The sequence below is a fragment of the Cupressus sempervirens genome, chromosome 8 (genome assembly GCF_028749045.1).
Source record: "Cupressus sempervirens isolate cs-2001-9-10 chromosome 8, ASM2874904v1, whole genome shotgun sequence".
Taxonomy (NCBI): domain Eukaryota; kingdom Viridiplantae; phylum Streptophyta; class Pinopsida; order Cupressales; family Cupressaceae; genus Cupressus; species Cupressus sempervirens.
The window spans coordinates 443229900-443242831 of record NC_143125.1 but is presented as its reverse complement, the minus strand read 5'-3'; the positions used below and the strand labels follow the sequence as shown (position 1 = coordinate 443242831).

The window sequence follows — 12932 nt, the reverse complement described above, 5'->3', positions numbered from 1 at the left end:
ACAAGCAGAAAGCATTTGGGCATTGAAAGACTTCAAAAAAGAGGCAGGAAATAATAGTGGCAAGGAGATCGAAGTCCAAAGAAGAAACTATGCAAGTGAGCCAGCTGTAAGGAAATTGCAAAATTTTACGTGCACAATGGGATCGACACACAACTAACTACTCCACATACTCCAGAAATTTATAGTAGCACGAAGGCCAAGTTAAATATGAATACCAAAAACATAACTCCATATTTTTCGTGGAAAGCAATCAAAATTGCTACTTAAAATACATGTAGTTATTTTTTAAGATACCACACTCAAGGAGGCTTCGACAGCGAAAAATCAATAGTCAATCATCAATGAATACTTAGATGCAGTGCCTATATGCATGTTCCAAAAGGTACTAGGAAGGAATATGCAGTGTTACCCCAGTATTGGGGTGCGTCGGGACGCCGGGACAAGTTTCTGAGATGCAGGGAAAATGGGTCTCATTTTCGGGACGGCTTGGGGGACGGCAGCAAGGCAAGGATGGGGCAGGGAGGGGTGTTGTATAGTATACACATAAAACTTGAAATGCTAGTTATCAACATAGTAAGATATTACATACACTGTAGTAACATTCAAAAATAAAAATAAAAATAGAAATTCAAGTCCCCATCCTAGCGGTGGCATGGTTGCAGAATGGTGGAGGTGGGGGTACTTGGGTACTCAAGCACCCGGTTCAGGGACGTCTCAGGGGCGGGTACTTTGAGGTTTGGGAGGGGGGTGCAAGTCCCCGTGTTACACTGGAAATATGATGACAGGGTAAAAAGCAAGTTTATCTTGACATGGTAAACTGATGAGGATTTTCATTTATTAAAATTGAAGAGAAGAATGTGCATGCATCCTGCATCATTACCTTTTTTAAAGCAAAAAACAGACAATTATATCAACATAATTTGGCTTCCAGTGAAAAAAAAGGACAGAGAAGCCCAAAATGCTAGAATCCAGCAATTCAAGGCCAAATATCAAGTCAAACTTTATAAAAATCCCTCATAAACAAGCTTAAGAGTTCATAAGGTATTATAACATGTATCTATATGTCTCAGTTGTGCAGAAATGTGCACAATTGATTCTGTACCCATTTTTTAATTGTAGCATTAATCATGAGAGATCATACAGAGCATAATTTACTGTTGGGGAACATCAAATCTTTTGAATCCTAACATTTGCGAAGCATTCTCCTTTTCATACAAGCTCTCAGAATACTTCCTTGCAGACATTCAAACCATTCTGCTATAAAAGCACACAATATAAAACATTCACCTCATAATTTAGAGATAATGCCTCACGAAGTGAAGATTCAGCTTCCTCAATGTTTCCTTCATCAAGCTTTGTTTCAACCTCTGTTGTCTTAGCAGAGAATCCATTGGCAGAAACCTCTTTAAATGCCATAGCATTTTCAGCCACGTCACCTTCATCTACCATGACTTGCTCCCTTGAACAGGCACACAGCATTTTGAAATTCAACACCTTTCTTGCCCTGGGTAACCACCACGTCAAATTGACACAGCGTTTACCCAACCACCTGTTGGAACAAGCAATAGCATCAACCAACTTGTGTCAAAGCAAATTACATGGCTATGGTCAATTCAAGACAGAAAAATCTGAATCTAAACAACAGAAAATATGAACAGGAAAAGCTTGAAAATATTCTCAAAATGACATAATAAACATTATGGTTCAGTTTTAAGTTTCATATCCCAACATGAATTCAAGCAGTGCAGATATAAAATTATGTTGTAACAATCATAATTATTCCATATTCACTTTCCACCTCAATTAATGATACTCCTCAACTTAGGAGAATTGGAAAGTAGGCTGTTCAGATGTAGAGAGTGATGTATGGCATTGACACAAATAACAATCGAATAAGCTTATCAACACTGATATGTTTCTTGTTTCAGAATGGTACAAGAACAATTCACTTATTGTGAGTTAGCTGTCTTTTTTTGAAGTGAACAATCGAATTATTGCTACTATGCTACTGATATGAATGGCCCACAAGTACCTACTGCACCCCATTACACCAACCTAAAATCTTAAAAATTCAACACAAAACTAAAAAACAAAAAATAAGCTTATTTCGATATTTTTCATGTTGTCAAGAACAACAAAACAATTATGAGAAGAAGAGGGAATGGTAATGAGACGCAGGTGAGAAAATTGTAACAAATGGCATAAGCCTTGATGGTTTGGGTGGTCTCAAAGGCTTCATTTTTTTGGCATTTCCCCCAGACCCTATGAGGGTCACTGCCCGTTGACCCAAATGAAAGCACTACACCCAGACTCCCACAAGGAGCACTGCCCCTCAACCCACTTACAACTTATTATAGTTACTCATGAGGAATAGACTTACAACTAATCAATTAGAGAATTGGTGGTTGTGCTTATTGCATAGTGACTTCATAATCAACATAGTTTTGAGCATTGTTAGGCTCCAACAATATGTTGCGATGTTGATCTTGAAGAGGCCACAAAAGTTGATCAGGAGGAGAAGCTAGAGGGATTGGTTGGACTTCCATTGGATAACGCAGTCCCTCATAGTAGCAATAACTTGGAGTATGATTTTGATGGGATGTTATCAAATGTTGATCAAAGGCAGCAGAACATTTCTTTATTTTTGAAATTTTAAGTTTAGAAATGCAACCTTTCAGCATTTTGTCGTCATTTTTATACAATACATTTACGCACTGACAATGAAAGCAATTGAATTTTGTTACTTTGTCCACTCTCATGAACAACCTTAATTCAACTCTAATATTACGCATTAAGTTTCTAATATGTATATGACGTATTCCTTTTTTTAAAAGCTGCCCCATGAAATCCTGTAATAAATGGCCTCCCAAAAAATCCAATCTTGGAAATGTGTACCTTGTCATCCCTATCCCAAAAACTTGTTTGAACATAGGCTTTGAATAAACAATACCATTCACTCAAGGGCTCAATGCCAACAGAATTTTCCATGTTATTGTGTTTCATATAATAGCTGGCACTGATTTGTATTTGTAAAGGAGACTGGAAATCAGCAAGTAACTAGCACACATATAAGTTTCAAGCTTGTTCATTTGATTTTGAAAGGGGTTTTCTTATAAGCTAAACCCAAAACATTGGAGACGAGTCATGAAAAGACAGTCGCTAATGAACTCCCTCAAGGACATGATATCAATATATTTTAATTCTTCCCATATTATCTATCATAATGAACTATATCTTCCCAATTGCATTTTAATACAATGTAAAACTGTCACTATTTTTTGCTAAAATGGTGGATAGTCTGATACAGTTATTGTACTGATACAGTTATTGTACTGTCCCGTCTAAGGATGATTCTGAATCTTGCCTTATAATAATACTTTTTACTCAAATAGGATATTGATTATATCAGAGATTAAGCAGTTATGATTATATTCCAACCAATAAATCATAGCCCAATACTCAAAATTAATCAAATCATGAATTCTCTGGTAATGCTTACAAATCTGCTGAATCAGAGGTTTTCATCCCTAGCTTAACAGTAACAATGCCAAGGGATTTTGTCCTTCCAACTCTTAGCCAACCTTGGAGGATTTTTCTCTCAACCAAAATTTGGGTTTTGTCCAAACTCAGTAAGAACATGAAAAGGTTTTCATCATTCCAATTCTTGTGGACTTATGAGTGATTTCATCCTAAGTTACTGATTTGGAATTGGGGACAGATCCAGGTTCGAGGGTTAGGGTGAGAAAAAAAATTCCCATTCAGGTTCGTGAGTATGTGTGTGTGTGTGTGTGTGTGTATTATATATATATATATATATATATATATATATATATACACACAAAAAAATAAGAGAAACGTGCACAATTGCAAAACTTAAGTCATTTCATAGTATGAATATATGTTGCTTGATCATTGATCAATGCCAAATGTCAAAGATATACATTAAATACCCGCTCATTAATCTATGTTCATGATTGTAAAGAAAATCATGTATTGAATTACTAAATTGCAAAATGAAATTTCAAAACATAGCATAGTTCATCAAATGATAAAGTTTGAAACATAATGATAAACAGCAAGTGTTTAATAGTTTATCAAAGATCATAATATCAAATGCGCTTCAAGGGTTAAATGGGTCATCAAACAATGAGGGATCAATGGCTTCATCCCCGACTGCAACTATATCTAGATCCACATCATTGGAACAAACAATCTCTACAACCTTCTCTTAAAACTTGCAAAATGGGCACATCAAAATGAGAGATTAGATGAATGAAATATTTTTTATTGGGCTCCTTTAGGGTTGCATTAAAAAAAATTTAAAAACATTATTTTTTTCTGATCCTACTGCTGCGGGTCCTCCTGGGTTTGCCCGGATTCATGCCAGCAAGGACCCAGATGAACCCACAGTCCAAAATCCGGACCCTGCCCAGACCTGCAGCAAACCCAGATGCAAATCCAGATCCACGTGAACCCGGACCCAAATTGCTGAGGGTGTGAGCCTGGCTTCATAAATTTCATCCTTTCTATTTGCAGAAAACTCCTTGAATTCAAAACTGATAACATACATACTATATAGTATAAGTAGACTATTGCTGATTTGATGCTATTATCAAATGTCACTTAAATTAATTTCTGGTTTTATATATTGCAGGATGAATTTCTCACTTATACTAAACGAAAGAATTTCTGAGTAAATGGATTGAAAGTTCATTTCCTTTATGAATTTCTCACTTATACTGAAAAAAGAATTTCTGAGTAAATGGACTGAAAGTTCATTTCCTTTATGAATTGACTTATTAGTTATTCAATTGTTCTCTCAATGAAATGCGTTGCCCTTTATATCCATTTCTTGGAGGGGTGATCACCCTTCAAAAGAAATGAGTCACCATCTGTAGCAAGAATTTCACACCATTGCATCAATTGAAATGGGGACCACTCTTTTCACTTTGGTTGTAGGTTTTAGCAGTCTTTAGTGTCTTGCATAGAAACCATTTTTGGTCTCCTGGCCTTAGCAAGAATTTGATGGTATTGGCGAAGGAAGTTTGAGTTTTGGATCACTTGGAAGAAGGTGTTGAGATCTTATTAGAGAGTTTCTGCATGGGAATTCCTCTGTCAAAGAAATCTCCACCCAGCCTTGGTTCTTCACCTTTTAGCGTGCAATTTGGAGTCTTTGAGAGGTAGGAATTGAGGAATGAATTGGTTAAAAGATGTAGTTTGGGGGTGAATTTTTTGGACAAGTTTGTGAAACTGGTGTTGACAGAAACCCTCAAATCCTAGGATTTTTGCCAGCCATAGTCACTCCCCAAATTTTGATAATTCCACCTCTAAGAAAGAAGACTGATCCAAGTTGAGGTTTGAGTAACTCAATCACGTTGAAGGAGGAAGTAGTGATAAAGAACAACGTTTGAATGTTTAAGTGTTAGACAGGGAGCAGTCTTTTCAAGACAATCCAAACCGCTAAAGGTTGGCGGAGTTCCTCTAATCAGAGGAATTCTGCCACATGAATCATCGCATAGAGAAATCTCCATCCTCTTCATAATGATCAGAACCGATTTAAAGGATTGCAAGGCATGAGGGAAGTTGTCAACGGTGTTAGGAGTGAGTTTTTGAGTTTTGATGCCAAAAAACATGAAACCAAGGAATGGCAAAATTCTTCTAATCAGGATTCTGTCCATGGACTCCTCAAGTCTGAGGATTTCAACCTTGTATGCGATGCTCGAATTTGTATTGAGATGAGCAATTAGAGGGCTGCGAGGAGAAAATAAATGAAGAAATTGTAAAATGGTGTCAAATGGCAAGTTTTTTTTGTAGTAGTGTGAAAAATGAAACCAAGGTGGTGGAATTCTTCTGATAAGACAAATTCCACCCTCAAATTTGTAAAGATCTGACAAATATGCCCTTCACAATTCGAATTTCTGGCCAAATCAAGTTGACCACAAAGAAGTTCGAAGTTGAAAGCAACGGGGGTTTGATTTAGAGGGAAATTCAACCATGAGTGCTTCGAGTGCTTAACTAAACCTTGGCAGGAATTCCTACCTCAAGAATTTCCGCCCAGGATCTTCTCATCAAGTTGATGGCTTCAATTTGAGATTTGAATTTTCTCCTTTTCTTTCAAGGTTGGCCCTCTTATTCTGACAACAATTTTATAATGGGAAAAACAAAGCATTTAAAACAATTTGTTTCTTTGGACAAAGTCAGCCTGTAGAGGCCTAAAAAGCGGTTCAGTGATTAAATTGTTTTGGTCAAAAGGCCAGGTCGGCCTGCCAAATGGGTTGTGCCCCCTCAAAAGTCCAACCTCTATATAAAGAGGCCAAAGGAAATAAATTTTTGTCACACCAATATAGAATAGTCTCTGCATTATAAAACAGCAAAATCCTCCAATCAGCAACGAATTTTCCATTGCTTGAGTGTCAACTTAAGTCCAACATTCAGTGGGTTATTTTCTGAGATGTGGCAGATCCAATTTAAGGTAGCAACAGGGCTTTCCGGCCCATATTCAAGAGCAATACTAAGGCTTTAAAGGGGAGTTTGTTTCTGATTTGAATTAAGAAGCCAGAACTTTTCTAGATTTGGCAGGGTGATAAGAAATTAAAATCTGGGCATATTGCTTATAAACTTCCCTCATTTATCCAATTTTAGCATGATCTTATCTTTAGACTTGCGAGAAAATGAAGAATTTAATTTCCAGCTTAAGGCAATGCATGGTTTAATCTATTCTGTCTCATATCTGGTTCTGTTTCATGAAATTTCAGGATTTATTTCATGTTTGATTATTCATTTCGTGGCCTTAATGCCTTCTTCTTTTTCTTTTGTCTTGCAAGGAGAGCACCTGAGGTGGAGGCAATAGGGGAACATTCAAGAGAGATCAAGCTCAGTTACTCGAAGCTCGTGCTTCAAAACTCCGAGCGAGAAGAAAAGAATCAACATGCTAATCCAAATGAAGACTAGTGCAATTCGAGATAAATCAAGTTTCTTTTGAGAGATCCACCGTGTAAAGGCAATATCATCAAGTTTGCAAAACCAAAATGCAAGGTCTGGGGAGATTTCTAAATGGAGATGGATAAGACTTGAAAGAGCAAACAAGTCAGGAATAGGAAGTCATCACAATCATCCTCAAAGTGCTAATAGTTTCAAAACTGTAAATCAAAGTTACATTCTAACAACCGAGCAAGAATCATTTTTAGCAGACACATTCCACAAGGCAGGATTCAAAGCACATGTTCTAAAATAAATCTACAAAATAAGGTTGATGAGCTGGCAATTGGTTGTCTTTTCCAATCAGAAAATTCCATATCTAAACTCAGTCAATCAAATCATGCCAAGTGTTTAATTTTCTCATTGGCTATCAAAATCAATGTAATTTTCTTATTGGCCCACGTGGTGGTGCCCTCATGTAATTGGTTGACAATTTGGCAACCCCAGTTAGGGTAGGGGATCAATCTTAGCCATTATTTTTGAATTGATCTTGGCCCTTCATTGTAATTGAACAACTATAAAAGGCTAAGGCCTTCTCATCTGTAAAGTAGTAAAAGGCCATAAGTAGAGGTAGGCTAGCTAAGTGAGAGACTTGTTCAAATCGTTGTTATAATACTATCAAAGTGATTGGTGATTTATTGTTGGTCTTCATGGTGAATTATTTAATGTTGCTCTGATGTGTTGCATGGCTTCCTCAATCTTTCACTTAGAGTAGATTTCATTTAATGTTTAAGTAGTTTAGTTAAATGAAAGTAATTGTGGATGTTTACTTACTTGACTGGAACAAGATCAGACCACTAGCCTCTCGTTGATTCTAAGTGTGTCTTGTGTGGTTAGCTGTTGATTAAAGGCACTTAACTTCAACTAACAGTCAATCTTTAGTTTGCATCTATTTAATGGGATTGAGGAGAAGATATTGATTTGAAAACCATATGAGTATTCCTTAGAAGCTTCCACTAGGGGGTGGAGTCGTTGATAAAGCTATATCTAGTAGAGTCCAAGTCATCCATACTTCCTTCCATTCATAGTTAGGAGTTCAAAAGTCAAAGCTAGAACTTTGAGTTGAAAATTGATACAATGGTGATGATCCATGGATGTCCTTCTCAAGCAAGATCATCTCCCTTTTAGTTCTCATGTTTGAAAGAGTCAAATTCTTCTTTCCACGCCTTTTGATCATTCCTTAAACCTCATTAACTTCTAATTATATTATTATTTTATTTTAAATTTTACATTTTAGTTTATTACTTCTTTATTAAATCCTATTTCAAAAAGGGGATATTACAGTCTGCACTACCCAAGATTGCTTGTACTCAAGCAATCACAAACTAGGATGCTTGCCTAGAGAAACAAGGGGATATATATATATATATATATATATATATATATATATATATATATATATATATATATATATATATATATATATATATATAGGCATGAAGATAAATGAATGATCCTATACTCCATAAAGAGTTTGCTGATATGAATGACAATGCAATGGCTGATTTTCAAGTGGAAAAACTTGTCCTTGATGATTGCGGAGATGGTGATCACGAAGAACTTATGAGAGCTGACTGCTTTGATGCAAGACATGCAACCACTCTCATGCTGCTTCTAAGACAAAGAGGATACATATAGAGATTGTTCAAATGAATTAGGAAGAAGAGGTAAAATGTTTCCAGTTTGAGCCAAGCAACAATATCCGCTTCAAGCCAAGCTCCAATGCAAAGCTTGCACAATTGCTAGAGCAATGTAACCATAAACAGTTATAAAAAGATAATCAAACACTTGACAAATAGCACCTTTAACAATATGTAGGTAGGAGAATCTCAGAATTATCATTGCTTAAAACTAAGTGCAGATAAGCTTTACTATACTTTTTACAGAGCAAATGCATGAAATAAATGATTTAATTTCACCTTTGTGTCTAGCTAATCTAGTTGCAATCTCTAACCATACTGAAGGCAGAATTTTCTCAGCTTTGTGTGAAAAGGCCTTATTTATACTATTTACAGAGAACAAATGAAAATAAATGACTTAACTTTGTGTCTAGCTATTCTACTTGCAATCTCTAACCATTCTGAAGATGACATGTTTTTCTAGAATGTGGCTCTAGCTAATGAAGCTAAAGCATCTGATCTAAGTGAAGCTCTTGAGACCCTAACAATCACTTGACTCTTTTGAATCACAAAATCTTCTTATATTGATTTGTGTTGAACCTTAACTAAAGATTACGTCTTTGAATACCTTGCTCCAATAAACCATCTTTACTCCAACATTCTTTGTACTGCTTTGCTTTGACAATTCTGATCGAAGGTTTCAAATACGCTGGTAAACTAAACTCTTCCTATTTCGGTAGACTACTTATCTTTCACAAATAATTGTTGTGTACACAAAATGAATCTGAGAATTTATGTAAGTGCATGACTCTAATCTTAGCATCACCTTCTAAATTCTGCTCTTTTAACAGTTTTGTTATCTCTTTTTAAAATAGCACCACCCCTTCATATACATTCAAAACATAGCACTAATTATTTGGAAAGGAGGTGTGACTTTATTGTTGCTCGCCACTTCTCAGAAGTCAAAGTACTATAGGTGCAACTACTTTTTAACATTCTTCCTTGGTCCAATTCCTTTTGGCTGACCACAAATTTTCTTTGCTTAGGCAGTAAAACAAGACAGAACTCCAGATCTTACATTTGGCAAGTCCTTTCTTCTTTTGGTGCCTTCCTCGCATCCGATTGAGCATGCCATATGAAACTAAGCGAAAATACTGATTCTCATTGGTCAAATTGTAGAATACTGACTTCTTTATCTCTGAAAGCATATATTATCATGCAGAATTAATCCATATCGTTATTGAGATAACATTCTTTATCTCTGAAAACATTTATCCTCATGCAGCATCACTCCATATCATTATAAAGATAGATGTGCACCCAAAAACATTCTTCTCCTTATTTGCCAACCTATTCTTTCTCCAAACCAGAACTCGAACATCTTTGTCAGGAATGTCATCATTGTCTTGGAATAGATGTGATCACTATCACGTCTGCCATTACTTGTTAGTATAATTACTAAAAGTTGACATGACAACCTGCAACTCAACCAGAAACACAAATACTTTGACTTGACAAACAACTGATTAATAATTTGATGTTGAATGAGTATCAAGTAGTATCAGCGTCAAGTATTGAATTTGATAAAATAGAAACCATCACAAACAGAATATTAGTTGAAGTTAAGGGCAAGCATAAGTGGCAACAGCTCCTTCCATAGTGGTACACCCAATGACATACTAACCTAAGCTATGCATGGTGCTGAGAAACTACCAAGATTTGCAAGATGGTGACCAATGGTCTCTATCATGCCAAATTGTCCAACAGAAACTGCTAATATTTCCGTACTTGTTTTGAACTTTGTACATTTTTGCAACCCACAGACAAAAATTAAGGTGCTACATTGGGCAAGGAAAATCATTTTCTCAAAGCTAGAACACAGTTGGCAAATACTACACCATACCCCCTCCAATCCAAGCAGACATTCAATGAATGTCAATGTTGCCAAAATAGTAGAGACAAAGGTACATTTAGGCAACAATCAAATATCACATCCCCCTAAATACAAGTTAAAGATTGCTACACCATGGCTCTACCTACCCTGTCATCCCCTCAACCTACACACTCAATGCTACATCAAAAACAAAGTGAATGAATATGAGATGGGGAGCAGGTTTGTTTCTATCAATCAACTGAGAATTAAAATATACTATTAAACTCAGCTTGGTCACTACTTGAAACCAATCACACACGAAAAATCATTAACCAGCTACATAACCTTCACAAAATACAAAGCAAACAACATAAATCTGTCACTTTCCTAAATCCCTTATAATATTACATCCACAATATTAAATACTCTGGAAGCTTAATAAAAATATAGGGACGTGTATCCTTTAATAACTAAACTATGGGGGCCGCTAACTTAAAATGAGAGGGACCAAATTACCCTATGCTTTCACCCAATCACTGAACACTACTGAAAAGGGGAGCTGGTGCACTCCTACATTGGCAACATATTCAAGGTTCTTTGTAAGTTTGCAATAGTAAATTAAAATTGTTACCTCAAATCCCTAGTAAAGGTAAATTCATAGCTTCCAACTTAATGTCTCCCCTTTCACAAGCTCATTAATGACAAATATTGAATCTCATTCAATGATAAGTTTCTTGCAGCTCTCAAAGATAGCTAAGTTCAAACCTTCCAGAAAGGCCTCCATCTCCACCTCGTTATTCATTTTATAGCCCCAGAATAATGCACTCAAACATATTTGCCTGAAGAATTACTCAAAAGGTACAATGCACCTGCCTGACTAGGATTCCCAAGGAAGGTTTTGTTGAAATTGAGCTTCAAAAAACCCATCCTCCAAAGGGTTTTGCCAAACAAAACCGATTCTAATAACAATGACTCTATTAACAGGGGGCATATATATAAACCTGAATAGTTTATGGTGTGTTCAAGCCTATAGTAACAAGGATGAGGTTAGACTTACATATAGCTGTTATAAGGTATGTGTACACTGATAGTCTGGAGACAGCAATATGTCCCAAGGGATGCACAATGAACCCTCCTAGATCGAGGTAACCAAGAACACCACAAAAAAAGCAACAGGGAACATGGATTCATTGTGTAGATCTTAATGCATAGTACAATTTACATGATAATCTTTCAAATCTTGATATGATATATCCATAAAGGCTAAAACTTTGTGAATGAAATTTATTTTCCGACTCATTCATTTTGCAGATCTTAAACATCCAAACTTCAGCCAGGACAACAGTTTAAAAAATGAACATCCTATCCCTCAACGGATATGGATATATCTCATTTTTTTTCTATTAGAGATAGCGGATCAACAGTATACAGAAGCAAAATACAACAAAATAAAACTAGATGCCAAAACTGCATCTAATAACTGAAGGAACCCCGAACAGTACAGCCTTACACATATAACAGTACTGCAATTACGTTATAACAGATCTAGTTTAGCAAATCCATATAGCGGCCTACACAAAATCAATGCCCACAACAGATCCAACAGTTAGTCCCAACCGTCATTAACATTACTTCTGAACCAAACATTATTCAGGTTCCAGCCATCTCCATAGAAAGCACTTTCCACTGGGCTACTAAAATCAAGATCCTCATTATTTCTATTTGACCAAAATGAGATTCCTCCTGCTGAACATTCACAGAATCCTCATGGCTAACAAGACCACCCTGGTGAGGTGGTCTGGAAGTACTAGGTACATCTGGATCCATTTCCTGGGAAACAAAATTGGACATTAGGATGTCATCTTTGAACAGCAACATGTTGCCCTCCCTCAGCAAACCTGCAAATCTTTCCTTTGGCACCTCGATTATCGCCATAACCTGTGGAGTGATAAGAAAGAAGGTGAGTTTTAAGAAAAACCCAGTAAGATCCCTTTGCCTCCCTTGGAAGAGTTCCTCATTCCTTTGCTTCTAGATGAACCAGAGAATTTCATTAGTGAGAACAAACCAAAAAGTATTTAACTTCATATCAAAATTGAAAAACCTCAACATACCCAGCAAGAATTTCATGCCAAGACGGTCTGGGCTTATGATTCCATTTAAAAGAATTGCCAAAAAAAAGAGACAATATTCTTTTTGCAAACTTGCACTCAAAAAAAGATGCTCAAAGGATTCAGCACAATGACAAAGGAAGCAAACAATGGGCTGCTTACCATTACTAGAAAGAAAAGAACCCACAGGAAGCTTTTTTAAAATGAGGAGCCATCTGAAACAAACTTTTTTAGGTTCAACATGTGAGTGCCAAAAAAGTTCCAAAATAAATTGTCATCTAGCATAAGACCCAATCAATACCCCAAACCTGATTAATTCTGTCAAAAATATCCATACTATGGTTAAGAAGCTTA

At 36.3% G+C, this 12932-nt stretch overlaps 1 protein-coding gene across 5 annotated transcripts in view; it reads right to left on the bottom strand.

Annotated features, from left to right (window-relative positions):
* NPG1 (tetratricopeptide repeat (TPR)-containing protein) overlaps positions 1-12932 on the bottom strand; it is a 117290-nt gene that overhangs the window by 97013 nt on the left and 7345 nt on the right. For all 5 annotated transcript variants that reach the window (XM_089798024.1, XM_089798023.1, XM_089798025.1 and 2 more), the window contains exon 2: positions 1288-1549. In XM_089798024.1, the coding sequence (XP_089654150.1) occupies positions 1288-1479 (192 nt within the window). In that variant the 5' untranslated portion in view covers positions 1480-1549. The remainder of the gene's footprint in view (positions 1-1287; positions 1550-12932) is intronic.